Below are 25,866 nucleotides of genomic sequence, written 5' to 3'. Positions count from 1 at the left end.
TAAGTGTTGTTAAATGAAAGCAAAATAAAGCATAATGTCAACGGTAAATAAAGGACAACCAAAAAGTGTAAAATTTTGTTTATATTACTCGTAATTACGGAATCAAAACCATATATCCAAGGACATTTCTACGGAAATCTGGTTAACACTTTTTCTATATTTTCCTAATTTTCTTAGGTTGTATTGTTATTTAAAAAATCCTTCATTTTATTCGCGACCTTTTGAATTTTGATCTGATATTAAAAAATGGAAGAGAATAAAAATGTAACTGCGGAATAATTAAAAGAAAATAAATACTATATTTTCTTATTTGCATTTCTTTTTATTACAAATTAAACTTAAATTACATATGTTATAAGCCTTAACATTAACTTATTATCTCTTTTGTTTGCCCTTGTTCCAATTCTTTTTACCAAAGTTCTTTTTGCCTCCTGATCCTACCATACCCCCCATCGGCTTCATACGTTTGCGTGCACCAGTGAAGTGCTCAGAGTCGTCCTGATTATCACCAGCACCTCTTTTGCGTCCTTTGCCGCCGCCTTTCTGACTTTCTTCTATGTCTTTCAGCTCCAACTTGGCTGTTCGTTGGGCCTCAGCCACCCGCTCTTGCAAAGCCATTACCTCATCTTCCTCGCATTTATAGAGTGGCAACTGTTTACCCAATAGATGTTCTATTCTCTGATACAGCTCAATATCATACTGACTGACCATGGTGATGGCTCTTCCCGAACGTCCGGCGCGAGCTGTCCGACCCACACGATGAATGTAGTCCTTACTGTGAGTTGGGATATCAAAATTAACGACAACATCGACATGGGGAATATCCAAACCGCGGGAAGCCACATCTGTGGAAATAAGTATTGAACGATTTTTCGCCTTAAATTTGTTGAGAGCAGCCAATCGCTTGTTCTGAGACATTTGACCATGCAGTGGAATGGCTGCTAGTCCAAGGGCGCGTAACATCAGGGCTGTTTTTACGGTATTATTGCATGTGCTGCAGAAGATCATAAAGCTATTGCCGGCCAGTTCGTTCAGTATGTGAACAAGGTAGACATCCTTATACTTGACGGGAATGAAGAGATAGGATTGCTGCAGTTGCTCAACTGTTTGATATTTGTTCGAGACCTCCACTTTAACCGGGTCCTTAAGAGATGCACGCTGCAACTTTTTGACTTTCTTTGTCATTGTGGCACTGAACAAAAATGTTCGACGCTCACGTGGCAACACTTTAAGGATTTTATCGAGTTCCACTTCAAAGTCCATGTTTAAAATCCTATCGGCTTCGTCCATGACTAAATATTTAATGGCCTTTAGATTAAAGCCCTTCATATTCTCCAAATGATCAACCAATCTTCCAGGTGTGGCAATAATAATGTGAGGTTTTTTGGCCAATTGAAGCCCCTGAGCGACCATATCCATACCGCCGACAACAACACAACATTTAATGCCAATTCCGCTGCCTGGAAATAATGAGATAGACTTTTACCATGTGTCTTTAAAATGGTTGTATCTTGATATAAAGACTCATAAAACTCAGAGGTAGTGACGAAAATAAATAAATAATAATTTCATATTTAACATAAAATCAAATCATGTTTTAACATCATTGTTTGGCTTGAAGAGCTTTTCTCAGATGAATTTTTTCACATACCCAATGCTTCAAATTGTTCACCTATCTGGAAGGCCAATTCTCGAGTGGGGGGTTAGCACTAGGGCGAAGTAGCGCTGTGGATTTTCCAACAGAGCTTGCAATATGGGTAAAGCAAATGCTCCCGTTTTTCCAGAGCCCGTTTCAGCCAGACCGATTACATCTTTTCCCTGCAATGCTACTGGAATAGCCTCTTTTTGGATTTTGGAGGGTGCCTTCCATTTTAGCTCTTCGCAGGCCTGGCACAAGGTTTCGTTGAGTCCCTGAATGTATCGAAAATCACTAAGTTAGACAAGCCACTTTCAGCAAATAGAATCAAACACCATACAAGATCTTTCCAAGTCAACTTCTGTTCGCTGCCATCCTCCGCCGTAGAAGCACCCTCTTCGCTAGATACATTGTCTTCCCCTTCATCAGCATTCTCGTCGCTCTCTAAATCCTCTTCTTCGCCACTTAATTCCTCTGCTTCCTCGTCGCTGTTATGCAATTGGGCTTCGTCTTCTGAAGTTTCCGACATTGTTTAATAATTTAATAAAAAACTTTTGCAAAAGTGCCTCAGCGGATATTACCAGGTCGTCGCCACACGTGGAAAGAAAAGAATTAGAGATGGCAAAATTATAGATAGCAACGCTACTAAATTTTGATTGCAATCGAAAAGGGTTGCCACCATTTTACCACTGTTTCGTTTCCGAAATAATAGGGGTTCAATATTGCCGCCATCTCGCGGCTCAAATTATGCCGCAGCCAAAACGATGAAGAATGTTAATTAATTGATCGCTAATTTTACGGAAATGTAAAAAATCAATTTGCCAAGAAATCATAAGCTAACGTCCACACTAAAATCCAACATTTTGTGCCAGATATTCAAAATTAACGTCTGCCACTGAGATAAGTAGAAACTTTGACAACCCTGCCATAGCGTCGCCTTTTTATTTGGCGCTGAAAATTCACAGCATCTACGACAAAATAAATTATTTAAAGCACAAATTCAATTGAAATAAAATTATAAAATGCGCCCTGCTAAAGGCGCGACGAAGGCTCGGCCAAGTGGTCAATTCCGCGTGCCTGAACCGCCGCCACCATTGGAACAACAAGAAGCCGCAGATGCTTCGGCATTTGATGCTTTGGACGATGCACTAATCTTTGATGATGAGGAGGGTGGTACACGAATAGGTGATATTTATATACCTCCACCCGTTCCACCGTATTGCTCCATGGAGAGTACTGGATCTCGCTTGATCATAAAGAAGATTGTGAATCAAAATTTTAAGAGCTATGCCGGAGGAGTGGAATTGGGTCCATTTCATCAATCATTTTCTGCTATTATTGGGCCAAATGGTAGTGGCAAGAGCAACGTCATTGACTCCATGATGTTTGTATTTGGCTGTCGAGCAAATCGTATACGATGCAAGCGTGTCTCCACATTGATCCACTCGTCATCCATGTTTCCCAAACTCAACAGTTGCTCGGTGGCTGTTCACTTTGAGCTCGTGGTGGACAACGGCGATGGCACATGTGAGACTGTTTCCAACTCGGAATTTGTTGTGGAACGTACGGCCATGCGAGATAATTCTTCATACTATCAAATCAACGGCAAGCGAGCTCAACTTAAAGATGTTGCCAAATTGCTCAAGAACCACAATGTTGACCTCGAACATAACCGTTTTTTGATACTTCAGGGTGAGGTTGAGTCCATTGCCATGATGAAGCCCAAAGGTCAGAGTGAGAATGAAACTGGCATGTTGGAGTATCTGGAGGACATTGTTGGTACTGTGCGATATATAAAGCCACTGGAGCAGATCAATCAGCGTGTGGAGCAACTGACAACTGATCGCACAGAGAAGCATAATCGCTGCAAGCTGGCTGAACGCGAGATGAAGGATCTGGAGCAACCTTTTAACGAGGCTGTCGATTACCTACGAAAAGAGAACGAATTTGTACGTACAAAAAATTGGGTCACCCAAAAGTATATTAGCCTCAAAAAAAAGAAGCTTGAGGAATACACCAAGGAGCATGAGTCGTGCACTCAGGATTTGGAGACACACGACGAGGGAACAGCGGCGCTAAAAAAAGAGCGAACTGAAAAAGAGGAAATCATTCGAAAGGAAATTGAGTAAGAACCATTTTTTTTTTTTACTCACAAATGTTCTTTATTACCCACGAATTGTTTTATATAATTTTAGAGCTTATGAGGCTTTAGTTAAGAAACGAGAGGCTATCAAAAAAAAGCTTGTGAATGCAGAGCGTGTCTGCACTGAAGTCCAGAGCACCATGGAGAGCACCAATAAGCAGCGTAAGAAGGATAAAGCTCAGATTGAAAAAAATGAAAAGGAATTGGAAGAATTGCAACGTTTGCCGCAGAAAAATCAAAAAGAAATTGACGAATGCAATCACAAATTGGAACGACTTGAACGAGAAAAAGTAACTTTGAACGAGGAACTAGAAAAACAATTGGATGAACTAAAAAATAAGAGTGAACCGCTAACCGAGAAACGGCTCAAATGCAGCGACGACTTAGTTGGTCTTAAGGAGCAGGTTAATTCGGCTAAGGCAGATCTACAACTACATGAGTCTGAGTTAAAAATACTTAAACAAGTGGAAACAACCGAGACACGCAAATACGAGTCGCTCAAGAGTTCCTTCGAGGAGTCTGAAAAGAGTTTGACGGAGAAGCGAGCCCAAGTTGACGAGCTGAGCGAGACCATTCCACGCATGAAATCTGACATAGCCAGTAAAACGGCGGAGCTTGAGAAATTGGTCAAAGAAGAACGTAACATGACTCTTCAACGCAACAAGCTAAAAGAACAGGTTGGTCCCCATTAAAACCTCCGCCTTTTTTAATATTGTTTATAAATTATGTTCTCTTCAAGATCAATGAACGCTCCAGTAGCATGCAGGCGCAACGTTCCAATAACAAAGTCTTGGATTTTCTGATGCGGCTGAAAATGGAAGGCTCCCTTCCCGGTATATATGGTCGTTTGGGTAACTTGGGAGGCATTGATGCCAAATATGATGTAGCCATATCGACTTGCTGTGGCCGTTTGGATAACATTGTGGCGGACGTATATGAAACTGGTGCGGAGGCTATAGCAGCGTTAAAGAAACACAATGTTGGCCGGGCCACGCTTATTACTCTGGATAAAATGGAAAATCATAGGAGGAATGCGAATAGCAGAATCCAAACGTAAGTGATTGCAGACCTTTCGTTTCATTTAAAGTCCTTCTCATATATATTCTATTATGGCTAGTCCAGAGAATGTTCCACGCCTCTTCGATCTCGTTCAGGTGGAAGATGAACGCGTTAAAACGGCTTTTTATTTCGCTTTGAAGGACACATTAGTATGCGATAACTTGGAGGATGCCTCGCGAATTGCCTATGGCGCTGTGCGTTATCGTGTTGTCACGTTGCGCGGTGACATAATTGAACTGGCTGGCACAATGAGCGGAGGCGGAACACAAATGTTTCGCGGACGCATGGGCACTCAAGTACGCACCAAAACCGTGGAGTCCGCCGATAACTCTCAAGTCTCACAAAAAGCTATTGAGGAAATGAATATGCAAGCGGAGGAGCTACGAGAACGCATCAGTTTTTGTCAGGAGCAGCAGGGAAGTCTTGAGAGAGAGGTTCAGACTTTGCAAAGAGATCTCCAAAAAGCCGAAACAGACTACAAACGTTTAGGTGTCAGTATTACTTCGCTGGAGCAGCAAATGACCAGCAGTCGGAAACAATGTGAGGCCCAACGTCAGCGTATGCTTGCCAAGACCACCGATGCTCAGGCTGTTAAGCAACGCGAGGATCAAATTGCAAAATCCTCCGAGAAATTGGAAGAAGCACAAAAAGCCGAGGAAACAATGAGTTCGGTTATTGAGAAAATACAAGCAGAGTATGAAGCGCTGCGTAATGAGAATGTTAAGCCAATTGAGGCTAAAATTAAAAAAAACAACACGCAAATCGAGAAACTTGCAGCCAATGTGCGTTCATTGAATGTAGCCCTTGCTACGGCTGAAAGAAATATGGAGAAACTCAATGCTAGTAATCAAAATCTCGTGAATAATATTAAAACTGCTGAAAACCGATTGCGTGAACTCAACGAAGAGCGCAAACAGTGTGAGGAGAAACGAGAGGAGCTGGAAAAAGAGGCCGAAGAAGCTGAAGAGGCCATTGGTAATGCCAAATCGCAGTCTTCCGATATGAAGAAACGTATTGATGAGCTCAGCAAGCAAGAAAATGAACGTAATATTCAACGCATTGAGATTGAAACGAAATTGCAAAGTGCATTGGCGAAAATGAACGAAGTCAAATCAGATATACCCCGATGGAAGGCACAATTAAAACCGCTTAAACTTAATGAGATTCCTGGTGAAACAGAATCCCAGTCCGCGGAACTTAAGACGTTCAATGAAGAGGAACTTGAGGCCGAGACTCTGGAAGATATGCAGTATAAGCAAACATTGTTAGAGGAGCAATTGAAAAAGAAACCAAATTTGGGTGTTATCGGCGAGTTTAACGAGAAGCGTAATATTTATTTGGATCGTGTACGCTTCTTGGAAGACATCACATCCAAGCGTAACGAAATGAGGGATAAGTTTGAGGAGGTCCGAAGGCGTCGATATACCGAATTTATAGCTGGTTTCAAAATCATAACTCACAAATTGAAGGAAATGTATCAAATGATCACTTTGGGCGGAGATGCTGAGCTCGAGCTAGTCGATTCTATGGATCCATTTAACGAAGGTGTCAATTTCACTGTGCGTCCGCCCAAAAAAAGTTGGAAATATATATCTAACTTATCTGGTGGCGAGAAGACCCTATCATCCTTGGCTTTGGTATTCGCTTTGCATTACTACAAACCCTCTCCGTTATACTTTATGGATGAGATTGATGCGGCGCTCGATTTCAAAAATGTTTCCATTGTCGGTTATTATATTAAGGTGAGAATATGATGGATTTAATTTTTGTTATTCTTAATTTTAACGTTTTATATATTCATAGGAGCGCACAAAGAATGCACAATTTATTATTGTCTCACTTCGGGTCAATATGTTTGAATTAGCAAATCATTTGGTGGGCATTTATAAAGTGGATGATTGTACTGATTCCGTCACCGTGTTGAATCATCCGCCAAACTTACCCACACAACAGCCTCGCGTTAATACCTTAGATGCGACTGCGACTATGGAACCTTCAACCGAGAATCAACCAGAGGAAGAAGCACAGCCACAAACCCAACCAGAGTTTAGCCAAGTGGGTGGTAGAGATACAACATTTGCACCATCGAGTGAAAGTACACAAGTCGCTGGTAGAGATACTTTATTCGCACCTCCAAGCCAAAGTACCCAAGAGTCTGGAAGAAATACTATATTTGCACCACCCACAGAAAGTACAGCATTACCCCAGGCAATAGAACATGACAATTTGAACTAAAATTTATTACTGGGACTCACACATCAAATTTAAAAACCATTTGTAAAGCATTTCTAATTTTTTCTATCATTTTAAATGCTGCTTCATGAAAAGAAATCACTAAAATTAACTTGAATAAAATAGTATCTACTAAATACAAAATTAATTTCTCTCAGAATTTATGTTGTTAACCATTCGCTTTGGTTCTAATCCATTTTCTTTTTGATAAATTCCAAATATTGCGCCTACTAGGTATTGTCAAAAATATTCAATCGGCATACAATCGATAAGAAATCGATTAATGTCAAACGATAATTAAGCGACAGTTTGCACCGATAACGTTAGAGACTATTGATTGAAATTCCTTGAAAATAACACGAAAAAGAATTAGCTTCTCAATGAAAAGTACGCCCATCTTAGAAAATACAATTTGTTTAAATTTATAGTGTAGTTATGCCGTTAACTAAGAAGAAAATTGGAACATTCGAACCGAGTTAAAGCTACAATTTAATCATTTTGTCGTGGAGTGAAAAACGCCTACTACTTGGATAAGCAATCAAAACGAAAAATTACATCCAATTGGAATTGAGCGCTTTTGTTGTTGTTTTCTGTGCGGAGTTATGTGTATTTTGTTGTCTTAACACTTTTTTTTTACTCTTTTGACGTTGTATATTCCAGGTAGACTATAAAAATTCATTGTGAAAAACTTGTGGGGTGGTGGGAGAGCAGTGAAAGAAAAAAAAAAAACGGATACACACATACCGACATACTTTTACTCACTTGTGGGGGAGTCAGAGGCAGAGGAGGAGGCTAGAAATACACACACTCGTAGTAGAGGCAACTGTCAAGGAAGACGAAATCAAGAGTGAATTTATTGCAAAGAGTGTAAAAAAGCAATACGAAAATGAATCCAGCTGTAGATGCATGGGCGGTGACCCAGCGGGAAAAACTCAAATATCAGGAACAATTTAAAGGACTGCAGCCGCAAGGCGGCTTCGTTACCGGCGCCCAGGCCAAGGGATTCTTTCTGCAATCACAATTGCCGCCACTGATCTTGGGTCAAATCTGGTAAGTTGAAAAAGTATGAGTCACTAGTTAGTCCGCGGCGGGTGGTTATCATGTCAAATACTTGGTCCGAGGCGTTTAACGAAAGCTGATAACAATTTGTTTTCATTTTACTATTTTTTTGTTTTGTATTTGTTTTTGTAGGGCCTTGGCCGACACTGATTCCGATGGCAAAATGAATATCAACGAGTTTAGCATAGCCTGCAAGCTGATTAATCTTAAATTGCGCGGAATGGAGGTTCCAAAAGTATTGCCACCATCTCTACTGGCATCACTGGCATCATCTGATGGACAGAAGACGCCTTCATTGACGCCACGTGGCTCTACCAGCTCTATGAGTCCGCTAGATCCTTTGAAAAGTATTGTTAGCGGAGTTAACCCCCCAACAGCAGTAACAACAGTAGCAGCGCCAACAGCAGTGGCTGCGGCTATACCCCCGGCAGTGCCAGCTCCCAATGTGGTATCCCCACCTGGCATTGTACCGGCTGGACCAACACCGCCATCAAGTAATCCACCTAGTCGTCATATGTCTATCTCGGAGCGAGCTCCATCCATTGAAGCACCGTAAGTATACGAAAATGCTGAAATTAGAGTTTTCTAAAATCAATTTCTAACATCTCTTACAGAGTGGAGTGGGCTGTGCAGGCTGCCCAGAAACGCAAATACACTCAGGTCTTCAATGCCAATGATCGAACTCGGTCGGGTTATCTAACCGGTGCACAGGCACGCGGTGTTCTCGTTCAAAGTAAATTACCCCAGGTGACTCTGGCCCAGATCTGGACACTCTCCGATATCGATGGTGATGGACGACTTAATTGCGAAGAGTTCATTTTGGCCATGTTTTTGTGCGAGAAGGCTATGGCCGGTGAGAAAATACCGGTGACTTTGCCTTTGGATTGGGTACCACCGAATCTGCGCAAGATAAAATCGCGTCCCGGTTCGGTGTCAGGTGTCATATCACGTCCAGGATCCCAGCCAGCATCGCGTCATGCTTCAGTATCGTCACAGGGGGGTGTGGTGGATGCCAGTGCTGATCCAATGGCAGGGCTACCACAAAGTAAGTTTTTTAATCAAAATTGTTAGCACTGTACTATTTTAATCGTACTGTGTTCGTTTGTTTTAGCATCTTTTGAGGACAAGCGTAAGGAAAACTATGAAAAGGGTAAAGTGGAGCTGGATCGGAGGCGCAAAGTAATGGAAGATCAGCAGCGCAAGGAGCGAGAGGAACGCGAACGCAAAGAACGAGAGGAGACTGAGAAGCGGGAAAAGGCTCGCCTTGAGGCCGAGCGCAAACAGCAAGAGGAATTGGAACGCCAATTGCAGCGTCAAAGAGAAATTGAATTGGAGAAGGAAGAGCAACGTAAGAGAGAACTGGAAGCGAAGGAAGCAGCTCGAAAGGAATTAGAGAAGCAGCGTCAACAGGAATGGGAGCAGGCAAGAATAGCGGAAATGAACGCCCAAAAGCAACGAGAGCAGGAACGTGTTCTCAAGCAGAAGGCACACAATACTCAGCTAAATGTTGAATTAAGCACACTGAACGAGAAGGTGAGTTTTACTTTGGTCGATTATGGTATAAATATACAACTTTTTTTTGCCAGATCAAGGATCTATCGCAGAGGATTTGCGATACACGTGCCGGCGTCACCAATGTTAAATCTGTAATTGATGGCATGCGCACCCAGCGTGATACTTCCATGAGCGAAATGGCCCAGCTGAAGGCGCGCATTAAAGAGCAGAATGCCAAATTGTTGCAGCTAACTCAAGAGCGTGCCAAATGGGATGCTAAGAGCAAAGCCAGTGGTGGATCATTGTCTGGTGAAGCTGCCCAGCAGGAGCAGCTGAATGCAGCCTTTGCCCACAAGCAGCTGTTGATTAATCAAATTAAAGATAAAGTGGAGAACATTGGCAAAGAGATTGAAACTAAAAAGGAGGACATCAACTCCAACGATCTACAAATGACCGAACTAAAGGCTGAACTTTCGGCTCTGATTACCAAATGCGAGGATCTCTATAAAGAATACGATGTGGAACGCACTTCCGTTTTGGAATTGAAATATAATCGCAAAAATGAGTCAACCATTAGTTCGGCCTGGGATACAGCCGCTTCGACCACCACTACATCATCAGCCTGGGGCGATACGGGGGCAGCTGTAATCTCAGAGAACTATAATGACAGAGTCGGCACTGTCGAGGCTCCTGCATTAGCAGCCAGTGATTTAAGTGGGCCGGCTCCAGAGGGATTTGTGAAATATCGCGCAGTTTATGAGTTCTCTGCCCGCAATGCTGAAGAGATAACATTTGTGCCGGGCGACATTATTCTAGTGCCCTTGGAGCAAAATGCTGAACCTGGTTGGTTAGCTGGTGAAATAAATGGTCATACCGGCTGGTTCCCCGAATCCTATGTGGAGAAACTTGAGGACGATGCGGCAGGCGTTGAACCGCCGGATGCTGCGACCGAAACCTTCGCTGCCATCAACGACAGTTACAATGACAATACCGTCGCTTCGGCAATATCCGAACCTGAGGCGGCATCCACCGGCGATGTTGAATACTATATAGCCGCATATCCTTATGAATCGGCCGAGGAGGGTGATCTAAGCTTTGGGGCCGGTGAAATGGTAATGGTCATCAAAAAGGAAGGAGAATGGTGGACGGGCACCATTGGTAATCGCACTGGCATGTTTCCCTCGAACTATGTGCAAAAAGCTGATGTGGGCACTGCAGCTGTTCCATCATCACAGGTGGCCGCCGGAGTTGAGTCAGCTGAGCAGGTGAGAAAATTAGAAAGCAAAGCCAACGACGGAACTCCATGAAGGAGTCAACCGATTTGATATACATACAAAACGTATAAAGATATTATGATTCTTCAGTCAGTGGCGGACCTACGGACAAAAACCTTCAAACCGATGTGTAATAATATGAAAATTTGCCCAAATGTCCGTCACTGATCTGTAAAACATATTTTTAATTATTTCATAACTAAATTGAGTTCTTTAAGTATTTAAATGAGGTTTATTCAAGAATCTGTACCTTAAGATGTTTATTTTATTTTAAATTAATTTGTAAGGAAGCATGATTACTGTTTGGTTTAGTTTTATATACAAAATGACTTAGATAATTTCACCCACGCGCCACCGCTTTCTGATACTGAATAGCGAATTTGTCGTGTTTAACAACCATCATGCTCATCCACTACTAATCCGAAATGCTTTTCATGTGCTACTACTATTCGTCCTATATGCCAATATCGACACCGACATCGACATCATAATTGTCTGCTGTCTGCGATTGCCAATGCTAAACTCAGGATGCTACACTAAATGGTAACTCTGCCAATGCTACTACTGCTCAACCCGAGAAGCAGACGCCCCAACAGCACCAGTACGATCTGCAGCACGAGCTACAGCGGGAGCTGCAGCAAAAGCTCCAACAGCAGCAGCTACAGCAAGAGCAACAGCAGCAGCAACAACAACAGCAACACGAACAACAATATCAACCAGAGCCCGTCCAGCAAATGGCCGAGGAAACGCATGAAGATCTTGACACTGAAGTATCCCAGATAAACACACAATCCAAATCACAAAGCAGCGAACCGGCAGAGAGCTATAGCCGACCCATGTCACGCACCTCTTCCATGACACCCGTAAATAGTTGATGACACGCAGCTTGGCTGTTTCTCCATTTACATTGTATCAGGATAGTACCCTAAAAGCCTTATATTTTTTCTTTTTCTCTGCAGGGAATGCGTGCCAAGCGATCGGAAATTGCCCAAGTAATTGCTCCCTATGAGGCAACCAGTACCGAGCAGCTATCCTTGACTCGCGGGCAATTGATTATGATACGCAAAAAGACCGATTCCGGCTGGTGGGAGGGTGAATTGCAGGCTAAGGGTCGTCGCAGGCAAATTGGTTGGTTCCCAGCCACCTATGTCAAAGTATTACAGGGTGGACGCAATAGTGGACGTAATACCCCAGTCTCGGGAAGTCGCATTGAAATGACCGAACAGATTTTGGGTAAGCTTACGACCAAAATCACGTCCATATAGTGTTATGTAATGATTTGCTTTCGCTTTTCAGATAAAGTTATTGCTCTGTATCCATATAAAGCACAAAACGATGATGAGCTATCATTCGATAAAGACGATATTATCAGTGTATTGGGCCGCGATGAGCCGGAATGGTGGCGTGGAGAACTCAATGGTCTCTCTGGACTCTTCCCCAGCAATTATGTGGGACCATTTGTAACGTCCGGTAAGAAAGCTACTAAAATCAATGGTACAACCAAAATCAACACCACAAAGTGAATCTCACGATGGGCCACAAACAGTGATGATTGCTTTAAATACAAGCTATGCTCTCTAGCTCTTCCTATCACCTCTCTAACTATCTTTATACATATATATACATACTTATATATGGTTATTATTTTCCTCTCGCTTATTTATATATAATTTTTGTATCAATATTTATACATTCCATTATGAATACTGTTTTTCCAATTCGATATCGAATAAGTGTCAATGCCAACAAAATGTTTACTCTCGCCTTTGATTTGTGTGTTTTATACGCTAAATTTAATTAGATTTTAATTTGTTGCAATATCTCTATGACAATTTGTTAATTGTGATTATTTAGTTTTTGTAGCAATTATTTATTATTTAAGATTATTCACCATTTGTACCCTCCTCCCTACCTCCCACACCCCCTACCCTATTTGTCCAATTTATAAAATATTATTTGTTAGCCAATCTTTAGCTAGATTTTTGCAATTATATTTATTATTCTTTTGTGTACCTATTTATAAATATAATACATGTTTATTTCTGTATATACATACACACAAACATTAAAGAAAACAAAATAACTCATTAAAGGATTCAAACTCTAATTATACAATTTTCTTTCCTGCTGCCGCCGCAACCAAATAAAATAAAAAGGAAACGTATAACGAGCCATCGGCTTTGGCCTTTAAGCGACATCTACAAGCTACATACATATATATTTACTTAAGTGCAGAAAGATCAGACCATAAACAAAAACAGCATGCATTATCTAGCGAAAAAGGTTTATTGAAAATTGTAGCTAACCGAAGGATATTCGAGACCAAACACAGAAATATTTCGAAAACCCATATAGAATTTTTTAGGCAAAATCAATTTTTGGCTTATGCTCACATTATTATACACACATACATATGTGCATGTGTATGTATGTAGGTGTGGTAGTTTGTTAATAGAAAATCAAAGGAATGCCAGCCAAGTCAGCAAACAGTTCTTATTGTTCATAATCAAATCGAAATCAAGTAACATACATATACATATATGTATTTCAGACATTTCTACCCATATAAATCATACGCATATATGCAGAATCAACAAAAAAATAAATTATTAAACATCAAAAAAGAAAAGTTATATCAATTATAAAAAACCTAAATATTTCGTTGTATTAGATGTGCTTATTAAACAAAGGGGAAAAATACATATATTTAATAAAAATACATTTTTTGGCCAATACAAATGCTATAACTCTATATACATACAACATACTTACATACAAACTATTGAATATGGTTTTCTGTGTTTTCTAAATACATAATAGTAAATTATTGTTAACTAAATACTAAGCATTCTTGAAATACGAGCGAAAAGATATTCGCAAATGCATAAAAACAATACAAACATACATATATAAAATTATGCAACACAGTATTAGACACTTTTGTATTGACTTGATTTCTTTTTTTCCTTCGTTTTTATTAATATTATATATATATATTTATTGAGCGGGTTTTTTTTTGCTACTTACTATCCGATAATAAAATACGTTAAGCGCTTAAATCAACTGCCATAAATGTATTAGATTTTCTTTTTGTTTTTTTTTTTTTATAAAGTGTTAAGAATTGTTTGCAAAATCGAAAAAGCGGAAAGGGAAATATATATGTAGGTAAATGTATAAATTGAGTGTGTACAAATTAAAACGTGGAAAAATTCGATGTAGTTCTGTTTCTGTTTTTATGCTAGTTAACTACAACAACAAACACTAAATACTTACTTACATACCTATATCCAAATGCGATATCTACAAAACTGATACATATGAAAAGTCACTCATACACATACACTGTCGAATATGCCTTCTTCTCAAAAAGCCCCCAAAAAAGTATCTTTACATTAAACCCACATCGTAAATTGTTAAATTTCAAAGTGTATGCGTATAAACAAATGCATATATATATGTATATATACATATATACAAGAAATAAGAAAACAAAAACGTTATATACATACATACATTACGTTATATACTTACTTACCAAATGCATATAAAAAACCAAATACATTCTAAATTATAAACATAATAGAAATATTATAAAAGCTAATATTATATTAATGTAGTTAATGTTATTATTCAAAAAAAAAAAAAAAAAAAAAAAAACGAAACTAATGAAATTATAATCTACTAAATGTGCTGCCTAATGTTCGAGTTGTAATTTCACTAGAGTTTTACAAATTTCAGAAATATTAATTCATTAAAACTACCAATTTTGCATATTAATTCCAAAAATGAGTTAAAAAACAAAACCATTATCTTTAAGCTTAGAAGAAGCATGGAGATCTTTGTTTTTGAAATTTCAAAAAATTTTCATTCATTTATGGCAGATTTCGTGGAATTGCAACCCGATATAGTGGGCATTTACAAAAAATACATATATTTAAATGAATACTACAATTCCTTCTGAAATGTTATTAAACCGAAAGGATATAATTTTTTGAAGCACACACACACTCGTACATATAAACACTTGCATATATATACATACATTCTTACATTTACATGGTTACACCCAAACAAATATACAGAATAAATAAAATACATACAATTGTATGATGCTCATATAAGCGTATTATTCGTTTAATCGTTACAAGATAAAAAATGCATAAAAGAAAAGTTGATAAATTTTGCACACAATTTACTCTCACTTTAAATGTGAAATGATGACCATCGATATATACATACATAAATGCATAAAATAAATAACATAACAACATACAAAATATAAATGAAAAGAAGCCATTCAACATACATATTAAACTATATCAGTTTCAAAAATAATAAATGATAAAGAAATGAACAACTAACACGTATTTGGTGCAATAAATGTATAAACGGAATTTAAAAAACAAGAAAAAGAAAAAAACAATCATCAATGTTATATATTTATTTACTCCAACTTTGCTTCGTTACCCTCCCATTTCCTGTATTAGAGATCAAGCAGAACAAATGGAATATACCCAAAATAGTTAAAAAATACTGGCCAAATCTGGGCAATGAAGAGACGACAACTTGTGCACCAAGGGCATGGGCAGAGGAAACTCCTTCATTGCTGAATAAACTGTGGGGCACCATTCACTCCATACACGTAACAAAACGTCGTGATGGCCAATTATTCTGCTGTGCCTATGTGCGATTCGCCTGCAACAGAGCAATGGGAGAGGCAATGCTCGATAAAAGGAACGGTCATAGTTTAGTGGGCCGAAGTGTTTTTGTTGATTGGCAACCGCCAAACAAGAAGAGATCCTGTCCATTTTGGTGGTAATCAAAACCAATTATGTTCATTTAAAGTTGTTACACTTATGATTTATTTTCAGTAAAAATTGTTTTAACTTGGTAAACGATTAAAATTTGTCTACCATTTTACCATCTTTGTGTTATTACAATTACGATTTACAATTCAAAAATAGCCTAGCCTATTGTACCACTAAAATTGTGGCGACACTGGGCGCTCTGGCGACATATCCTTGTAATATATGTACATATGTATGTGGCGACACTAAAAATACTGGTTCGTCCATCGTTTTCCAATCCTAAACTTTATTTGTGGTGTTATTTTATCGTTTAACACTTATAATTAATTTCTTATGTTGGGACGATCCAGTGGGTCAGACATGGCTATATGACGTGTCTTTTTATGCTGATCATAACCTTAAGATATAATACGTACCTAATACATATGTAGGTATTTATTCCAAGACCCAAATATACCTAATTTATCTTTATTGAGGTTCACAAATATAGATTTTATACAGAACTTTTCCATGTATTCGCAGAGAAATACATATGTACATACAACTGAATAAAGTACAGTAAATAGCGAAATATGTTTTAACTTATGTATGTATGTAATTGTATGTTTGTATTATCCTGTAAATCCTTTCCCGCTATTCTGGACTTGCCACTATATCGGACTTGAATTCGCCCCTATTTTGAACACCAAGTGCTATTCGAAAAATCGGTGAAGGAATCGGTTTTACAATCTTTACTAATGAGATAGTTTTGCATGTAAAATGATTAAAATTTTAATAAGATCGAGTTTGCAAGATAAAGGGAAAAGGCGGGTATAAGAGCTTGAATTGCTCTGAAACAGAAAGAGTTTAAAACATTTAACCTATTATTGCCAACAACTTTAAGGGTATATTCGCTTCGTCATTGCCTATGTTAGCTTCTTTGATATTTTTATATTTTATTTTTTATTGTAACTGTAACTATTTAAACTCTGTTACCTATGACCTATGACACAAAAAATTAAGTGATTTTTGTTTTCTTAAGTTTTACAAAACATCGATGATTCGCTGGTCACAACACGAATGTCGGTAACGGTACAAGCGTCGCCCGAAACTCCGATTGGCTGAGAAGAGTCGTCAAACGCTGGCAGAGTATGTCGCTCTCGAGTCTGATCGCAAAGCAGAATGAGGTGACAGAGAGAGAGAGAGTCGGTAAGCGTTGCTGGCAGCGGCAGAGGGCAAAGCATTGTCAAGCAACGGAGCTGAATAAAGTACAGGGTGGGCTCGTAGGCAGCAGCTCTGCTCTAACTTCGGTTGTCGTTCGACTTTGTCGTCAGCTGTCAGTTGTCGGCTTACTTATTTCATCATGGTTCAACGAATGCGGACCGAACATTAAAAAATTATTTTATAAGAGACCGTGGCAGAGATTAGACGTGAATTTTTGAAAGCAACCGTCGAGTGACAGATTAATTTAAGCTTAAAGTTATATTTTTTAAAAATTTAACATTAAAATACGCCTCCGGCTTCTTCACCAACGCGACTGCCCGCTTCCTGACGGATGGAGTTGTCTGGATCAAAAACTTGAATCGCCGTCTGCACAATATGCAAATGTTTTTTTGCCGCAAGAATAACCTGTGTGGATCATCCCTGGGCAATAGCACCTGTACGATCGGTGCGGGAACCACTGCCTGTGGTTCCAATACCACAGGATCCTGTGGCACAGTTTGCACTGTCTGTGGTTCCAATGCCACTGGTCCCAGTATCAGAGGTTGCAGGATCACGGGTTCTATGATCACTGGACTGATAAACTCTTATTCTAAGTCTAAAATCTATATAAATTAAAATACAGTCTTTTCCATTGATTGTATCAATTTAATGATAAAATAATGAAATATTGGAAAAAAAAATTAGGTAATACAAAAATAAAATAATAATTCAATAATTAATGCTAAAACTTAAGTTTTACACCGCTGATCGCAGGCTCTGGGTATCTTCCTCCTGCAATTGGAAAACAAATGTAAATTGCATATAGAATTCAAATTACATTTCATACTGACCTGGGTGAACGCCGCGGAATTTTCGATGCTTCCATCTGGCATATTCGCCAGATCCACAGCCATCGTCGGGTGGAGTTCCCCCGAGCATTGGAGGATACGCAGGAAATAAATTTGCACTGTTGGCTTTGGTGACTTTTCTAATTACTGTGTTATGTGTTCCAGAGATTTTGTTAAACAGTGTGTTACTTGTTAAAGCCCCCCATACTGGAATGACGTAGCTCCAAATGGGCATGATGAGTTGTTTAAAGATAGTTATTTGACATCTAATTGGGAGCTTGCTGGTGTGGGTGGTGGGCGAGCCGAAGTTGTTGCCAGTGCCACTAGCACTTGCGCTAAAAGCGCATGCTGCCTGTCGAACTGACGATCTAGTGACTCCGCCATATGTTCGTTTTGCTGCATTAGCAAATCAAACTGTGGAACATTTTTAAATTTAAAATTTAAATTTTATTAAATTTTATTCAGATACTGCTGGTTGGCTGTTAGTGCCGATTGTAGGATTGGATGTGTTGATAGAATAATTGTGTCGTCAACATGGGTTGATAAAAGCATATTATTTGCTGAGAGGCTGCGGAAGTTATGGTGCATTGCTGTGAGGCCAAGGAATTGGTATGTCCGTGGAGAAGAGAGAGTACAGGGCGGGACCAAGGACACCCCTTTGGGACGCCAGCTGATATTGATCCCACTCTAGACAATATATCGCTATTGCCTTTGACCACGAATTTTCTATTTTTTAGGTAGCTTTCAAGTAAGTTGTAGTATCTCATAGTTAGCACTTTGATAAGTTTGTTGAGAAGTCCTTTGTGCCAAACTTTATCAAAGGCTTGGGTGATATCAATGAAAATCGCAGAGCGAACGCCCTTAGGATGTTTTGTGTGACTCTGGCTAGTTGTTGTTCCGCAGAGTGTTCTTTCCTGAAGCCAAATTGGTGGTTTGGTATGGCTTTTTTAAAGTCTTCTTGGTCAAAGAGCCTACGCAGCAGGAAGAGTTCAAACATTTTTGATAATCCAGATATGAGGCTGATCGGCCTGTATGATGATAGCTCAGCAGCACTCTTTCTGGGGTTTAGAATCATAGTGATTGCTGCTTTTTTCCATTGTTTTGGGAAATAGGATAGTCGGAGCATACTATTGTAAATTTTTAGAAGGAAGATTAGCGCTTTATCTGGCAAATATTTAATCATTTGGTTTGTGATTTTATCAATTCCCGGTGCCTTTTTGTTTCTAGATTCTTGATTTCCTTCTTAACTTCCTTTAGGGTGATAGGACGGAAGAAGAAAGGTTTATCTTTAGATGAATGGGCTGCCTGTTGGTGGAAATGATGGTTTTTCCAGTGAAGTTTATAAAGCTCAAGATCTTTAATTTTTTTTTTTTTTTTTTTTTCTCAAGTTCTTCGACTATTCTGTTTGTTGGAAGGTTCAGTGCGTCGTTTGCTGGGCTAAATCTGTCCTCGAGATGGAGGGCAAATGCGTTTGCTTTTTCCTCGTTTGTTCTCGTCCATGTATAATTCTCTTTGTTGGTTCAGGCTGTCTTTTTTATTTTTCGAGTCAGTCTCCATAGTTTGGACATTTTGTACCTATCGGATGAATCGATGGAATTTAACAGCTTGTTTAACTTTACTTAGGATTACTTAGGATCTGAGATGATGTAACTGATTTAGCAGCATTGTGTATTTTATTTATGAGTATGTCTATTGCTGTTTCAATGTCATTTTCTGTTTTTATTTCTATTTCCAATTTTATTGTGTTTTCCAGATTTTTTATGAACTTTTAGATGTTCGCGCGCTTTGGAAGGAGTGGTTTTGGCACGTCATTTGTGGCTATGGGGCCAGCAATGGATAGTTCAATGTGTATAGGTGGGTGGTCTGAGCTAAGTTCATTATTGGCATATGTTTTTAATCTGTTATCATGAATTCCTTTGTAGATTGCAAGGTCAATTGCAGATGGCCTTTTCCTTCTATCTTTGGGGTAATGGGTTGCCCCCCCTGTGGCTAGGATATTAGTTTTGGCGTTTTCATTGACTGCTTTGAGGAGTGCCTGTCCTCGTTTACACGATCTTGGGTTGCCTCACCATGAATGTTTGGCATTGAAGTCCCCGCAGATTATGTACTCTCGGTTGATACCGCTCGATTCTACAGTTTTAAGCAGTTGCTTGAATTCATCGAATAGTCTGCGTAGGAGAAATAGTTCGAACATTTTAGACAGACCAGAGATGAGGCTAATCGGCCTGTAGGACGATAGTTCTGCAGCACTCTTTCTGGGCTTTAATATCATAGTAATTGTTCCTTTTTTTCCATTGCTGCGGGAAGTAAGATAGGCGAAGCATACTGTTATATATTTTTAGCAGGAAAATGAGAGCTTTATCAGGTATTTGATAATTTGGTTTGTAATTTTGTCTATCCCTGGTGCTTTTTGTGTTTCGAGGTTTTTAATTTCCTCCTTTAATTCCTTGAGGGTAATTGTTCGGAAGAAAAATGGGTTTTCTTTAGACGAGTGGGCTGCATGTCGGTGGAATTGGTGGTCTTTCCAATGGAGCTTAGAGAGCTCGAGATCCTTCGTTTTTTTTTTTTGCTTTGATTAGCTCTAGCTCTAGCTCCACAGCTTGGCCATTTTGTATCTGTCTGATGGATCAATAGTATTTAGTAGCCTGTTTAACTTTTCTTATGAAGAAGGGCTGGTTCGCAAACTCCTCGAGGTAATTGAAATTCACCAACATTCGTTCCTTGGCATTCTCCTTGAAATTTCACTTGGACAACGTTGAAGCTAATACTTGCCATTATTGTAATTCTTTTAATTGTGCTTTATCCGTCAAAGCGAAAAAACATTTTATATAAAAGGCTAATAGACGGCCTACAATCCTAGCATTCCAAATAACAACGTAATTCATAAAAGTCACTCTCCAGTATTTGTTGCATTTTTATTAGAGTAGGTATAGTAGGTTTTCTAGTCTCAGCAAGTTTAACAACACCCCCCCAATTTTGGCAGATTTTTTCGTTGCGGATCCAGGAAAAGTTCCAATTGTTTACTGTATCTCGGTCTTAGTATACTAGTAGGTCTAAACGGCTTCGAAAGTACAGTTTAGCATTCAAATTTGTAGTTTTTTTAGTTTAAAAATATTTACTTTGAAATTACAGGTCGACCCATGATCCTATTGTGTCCGCCACTGTAAGCGAGCAAGTCCAGAACTAAAATTGTGGTGACACTGAGCGCCCTGGCGACATTTCCTTGAAATATATGTGGCGGCACTGAGGAGGTGCTCATGCGTCAGTGTAAGTTAGACGAAGAAGTCGGCCATTAAATACTCTTTTCAGACACTGGAATTAAATAATCCAGGTACATTGACTAATTTTCTCAAAGCTCTCATCAGTTTAAAATCAATAAGTTATTGCATAGCTTTGCAAATCACACAAAACGTCAAAACAAAAAACACTGAACATTTTTTGTTTTTATTTTGTCCGACTCAAGTGTAATATGTTTTCACAAGTTTTCCCTAAAATTGCATTCAGTTTACAAACAGCTGTTTGACTTTCAACCTATTAAAAACACACCACTCCATTTCCACCATTGTACCCACCATACACTCTCACTCATACAGGTTGGTGGCATAGCAAAACGCACTCAAATTTTGTCATTAGGGTGGACCGCTTATACCTGAGTCAATGAGAAAGAAAATTGATAGGTTTTTTTTTTTTTTAATTTCTAAGAATATTGTGTTAGCAATTCGTACATATATGTATGTATGTACATATGTATCATTTATGTATGTTTAACATTATAAATTTTCAAAGATCCGTATGCGAAGTGATAGAGAAAGGTATGTCTTGTTTTTGCTTGATTTCAAGTGTCCAGCCAAATGAGTTACCCACCTCCTGTTTTTCCTTTCGGTCTTTTTTTTTTTGCATGCAACTTGTCGGCGTCGCTCAGACTGCTGCGGTTTGGCGCTCTCTCTCTCTCTCTCTCTCTTGTTTTCTCAGTCAATCTCTCTTTCTCTCCCACGCGCGATAGACCGTTCGTTTCACGTCGTTTTCTTCGTCTTCGTTTTTACTCTGAAATCGTGCGGCGGCTCATTTACAGTTTTTCCATAGCGGCGGGCGTCAATCAAATGTTTGCCGCGTTTGCAAACGGTTCTCTGTGTAAATGTGTGTGTCTTCTGTGAATTTTTGTGGGCGGTTAAGTTTTTGTTGTTGTAATACTTTTTAACCGTACCGTCTCTCCATGTGCGTCGTAGTCGTCGTCGCGTTACCGTTATAAATCGGTTGTGTCGTGTGTCGCTATTTGATATGTTACCGCGCAATTGCCAACACTACATTACATGTGAAAAATTAAACAAAAATAAAGGCAAGTGAATTAAATTGAAAAGGGAAAAATTAAAAAAATCCCAAATTGTTGTTTGGCTTCCCGTGCGTCTTGTGTCCCTGTGTGCGTGTATTTAGTTAAGTGTATGTAAGTGTAAAGGAATTTCAACAAAAAGCCATTAACCAAAAGTAAGTAACATATGTTAACCCAAACCATTGAAATTAAAGCCAATGATTCTTTATTTAAGCGGTTTCACTAACTTTTTTATGATTTCGAAAGTGATTTGAATAAAGGATTCGATAAAAAATTCATACAATATGTTAGCATTTCGCACGCACACATAACAGCACTCTCGCACACACACAGGCTTACATATGTATGTATAGGCAAACTTACCGCTATCTCTATAACGTGTGTAAGTGTGTTGGTTTTAGCGAATTGGCAATAGTTTTTGTGGCACAAGCAGCAAATAACAACAACAATATTAATACAAAACAGAAGAAAAAAATGAAAGAAAAAAAAAACAAGTGCACAATGCAGTCAGCAAAAGCAACTCAACCAGTTGTGGCCGTCGCGGCCGTCTCTTGACGCAACTACAGCGTTGCCAACCACCTTGCGTTGCCCCCACTTACACCATCACCACCTCATTCTGCCATGGGCGTAGACGGGATAACAAATGGTTATCTATAGGGAGTGTTTTGAAGAGATTTTTGAGAACCTGTTGAGCAAACTTAATTGTAGGTATCTGAATCATTCTGATGAGGTTAATTCTTCCTTGGCGAAACAAGCATGTTTGAAAACAAAAACGAAATTCAGCATAATAAATGCTCCTGTTTTTCTGGATTGAAGCCGAATCGGTAATACTTTTGGGCGAATAGTTCAAAATTTTTCTTGCCACCTTCTCGTGGCGCCCATGTTGGTTTTCCCTGTCCTCAACCCGTTCAGCTCCTTCACTTCATCAGCATGGTCGGGGCTTCCTCTGTTTCTCTTCGGGTTTGTTGTTTCTTTTTTTTGTTGGTATTTGTTTTTTATTTTATTTCACCACGCGAAAAGTAAAGCTTAGTCCCGACACTTGTCGCGCCTTTTGGGTAAGGTCTGCTTTTGCTTTTTGCCTTTGCTTTTGCTTTCGGCTGTTGCACGTTTGCGTCTTTTGGCATTTCACACACATACAGAGTTCCCTCCTATTTGCCCCCAACCCGTTGCTCTGGTAGCATCAACAAGCATTTATATTTACATCGTGTTGCCGTTGGTTTGCCTGACTCAAAGCTTTTTGTTCGATTTCCATTTTATTTGCGTTTTTTTCGTCTTCTTCGTCTTTATTATCTATTTGTTTTATTTAGCTGCTTCTTCTTTTCCATTTAATTGCATTTTGTGCACTTTTAATCGAGTTTGAGTTGCTTCAAGCTTTACTTCATTTAATTTTTTTTTTTGGTGTTTTTTTTCCAATGGCATAGGGAAAGGTCTTAACTAAATGATTAGTCAAAGTTTTGCAATTGACCTTGACGTCACACACGCGTATATTCACGCCCACGCCCACTATCAGACACCCACACTCACACACAGTTACAGACGTTATAATAGAGATTAATACTTATGATGTAAAGAGCACGGGGAACAATTTCGTTTCATTTGTTTGCAATTATAATTTGCTCAATTAGCCTTAATTAAGCTTGTCAATGGGTGAATGTGCCCGGCAAAAGGACATAGAAAGTCTAAAGTTTTGGCCAATATGGCAAAGAAATTCCATGTCAATAAACTTGATAAGGGAAAATATTGAACAATTGCCTATTAATATATGTTTACTTTATATGCTTTACTTTAAGAGTTATCATCAGCAGACTTTGGTGAGAAAGTTAATTATATACCAAATACTAAAACTGGTTTGAAATTATAACCAAATGAAGTTAAAGAAGATTAGGAAAACTTATAATACTCCCCTAAAATACTTAATACTCATATTAACAAATTAATGGATATTATTCCCAACGGATTGATTTATTAGTTGAATTATTAAATTCTGAAAATATACAGAGTAATTTCAAAACAAAACAGTGTCATAAAAATTAATTATTTTTTATTGAGTCATAAGTCCATCTAATTGTGTTAACGTAGTCAACAACATCCAGCGCGTTGGAATGAAATTAAGTGTGTGTGTGTCTAACTGATTTTCAAAATACGTATTTCCATTACAAATTTAACGAAAAAAGTTGTGTCAACAGCTGTTAGCCCAATCACCCACCGAAAATCCTTTTAGGCAACCTACCTCACCACAGACACACACACTCGAAAGTGAAATCGACTTGTATGTATGTATGTATGTATATATGTGATTATGTATACAAAACAAGGCAACAATATGTTTATCTGCTAATCATGGAAATGTGATGCGGTGGGGCAAAATAACTTGGAAAAAAAGCAAACTGAAAGAAAAACGTCAAAACAGCTCTTCAGACAAAGTCCCAACCAAGCAACTTACCAGCCATATGCCAAAAAGCATTGGAAAAAGGGAATGGGTGAGAGTAGAGCTCCAGGGAGCATGAGGATGAGAAAAGTAGTGGGAGGAGGTAGGATGGTGGAAACTGAAGTCTCTCAGTAAGTTGCTTTGACATTTCATTGTCTGGCCACGCGCGCATCATGAACAAAATACAAGCGCAAGGTCCTTTTCAAAAAAGGTAATCCTACATAGACACACACACACATACATGTAAGTAGATACATACATACATATGTACATAAGTATGTATTCATAAAGAAACGAAAAAGGAATCTTTCTGCCGGCTGCCAGCAACTCTCTATGTATGCTAGTATGCCGAAAAAAGGCATGAAAATAACTTTACTCTGTTTCGGTCGCCCACGCGAGCATCAAGTCACATCAGCACACCCCGACCCCCACCCACCCCCCTCTGCCACCAGCAAAACGACCTTATCGTTCACACCTTGCCCCAACGTCGACTTCAAACATTTGTTGCACTCTCCTTTTCGTATTTAAGCTCACTCGTTACTCACCACACCAAAGCCCTCGCATTTGCTCGTTCTCTCGGTTTGACTTCTCTCGGCTTTTTCTCTCTCTGTTTACATTGCATTTTATTGTGCCATCGTTTTCCTCTCTCTATCTCTCGCTGTCTCTTTTTCTCTACCTCTCTGCCTGTGTTTCTCTCACTCACTGCCGGCATTACCGACGTCATAGCAAAGGTCATAACCAAACGGTACAAAAGGCATACAACAGAACGAGATGTGAGGATGGGAGGATTGGGGATGGGGCAAATGTTCCTTGATGTGGGCGATGATGGCTTTTTACGTGGGGTGGAAAGCGCTGTCGGTGGGTGGATGGTTTTTGGGCCCAACCATATGGTCAATGCACACTGCAAATTGGTACTTGGCGTAGAAGGCGACGCTTCATTTGGTTTTCAAATTGAAAAGGAAGCAACGGAAAAATGAGACGCGATGCGATGTGACGCGACGCTTTGTCGAAAGGCGGTTTCTTGTCGTCGGGTCACATTGCCATGAGTTTGCCCCCGCTAATTGAGACATTTGTCAACTTGCACAAATGAGTGGTCATTTCTCAAAGTGTTCAGCGACAGCATTCAGTCGAAGATGGCACATTCACTTCAAGGAGGTAACAGAAATATAGAGAGAGAAACAACAACAAAGTTAATTTTGACTAAATTATACAGGCATTCCCTTATGGGAGAGATAATAAAGTTGTAGCTTCGTTGTGTTAAAAGGATCAAAGTTTTCTATCATTTCGAAGGATCGCTGATGATGATGAACATGTCCAGTTAGATCTGAATACCAACCGTGACTACTTTTTGTGCTAAAATCTAATACAAACACAAA

General features: G+C 39.2%; 3 protein-coding genes across 7 annotated transcripts; 2 read left to right on the top strand and 1 right to left on the bottom strand.

Annotated features, from left to right (window-relative positions):
* Positions 1-301: 301 nt before the first annotated feature.
* Positions 302-2,257, bottom strand: pths (porthos). The gene is given in 4 exon segments (XM_068295862.1): positions 302-1,460; positions 1,652-1,700; positions 1,702-1,911; positions 1,977-2,257. Coding segments are annotated over 4 exon segments (1,533 nt in total). The 5' UTR covers positions 2,166-2,257; the 3' UTR covers positions 302-375.
* Positions 2,258-2,460: 203 nt separating this feature from the next.
* Positions 2,461-7,214, top strand: glu (structural maintenance of chromosomes 4-like protein gluon). Its single transcript, XM_068294729.1, has 5 exons — positions 2,461-3,761; positions 3,832-4,456; positions 4,519-4,832; positions 4,897-6,580; positions 6,642-7,214. The coding sequence occupies exons 1-5, from the start codon at positions 2,659-2,661 to the stop codon at positions 7,071-7,073; spliced, it is 4,158 nt and encodes a 1,385-aa protein (XP_068150830.1). The 5' UTR covers positions 2,461-2,658; the 3' UTR covers positions 7,074-7,214.
* A 161-nt stretch (positions 7,215-7,375) lies between these two features.
* Positions 7,376-15,792, top strand: Dap160 (dynamin associated protein 160). 5 transcript variants are annotated; one of them, XM_068294401.1, is made up of 10 exons: positions 7,376-7,457; positions 7,731-8,120; positions 8,262-8,681; positions 8,744-9,174; positions 9,241-9,662; positions 9,716-10,888; positions 11,425-11,760; positions 11,857-12,130; positions 12,194-12,367; positions 15,385-15,792. In XM_068294401.1, the coding sequence occupies exons 2-10, from the start codon at positions 7,957-7,959 to the stop codon at positions 15,714-15,716; spliced, it is 3,726 nt and encodes a 1,241-aa protein (XP_068150502.1). In that variant the 5' UTR covers positions 7,376-7,457; positions 7,731-7,956; the 3' UTR covers positions 15,717-15,792. The 5 variants fall into 5 exon arrangements, with proteins under 5 accessions (XP_068150502.1, XP_068150505.1, XP_068150506.1 ...); XM_068294404.1 differs by lacking the exon at positions 15,385-15,792 and adding an exon at positions 13,054-13,179; XM_068294402.1 differs by lacking the exon at positions 7,376-7,457 and adding an exon at positions 7,533-7,662.
* Positions 15,793-25,866: the final 10,074 nt, after the last annotated feature.

This window comes from Drosophila tropicalis, unplaced genomic scaffold (assembly GCF_018151085.1).
Source record: "Drosophila tropicalis isolate 14030-0801.00 unplaced genomic scaffold, ASM1815108v1 contig_845, whole genome shotgun sequence".
Taxonomy (NCBI): Eukaryota; Metazoa; Arthropoda; class Insecta; order Diptera; family Drosophilidae; genus Drosophila; species Drosophila tropicalis.
The sequence above is the reverse complement of the archived record's forward strand: the minus strand, read 5'-3'. Positions and strand labels throughout refer to the sequence as shown.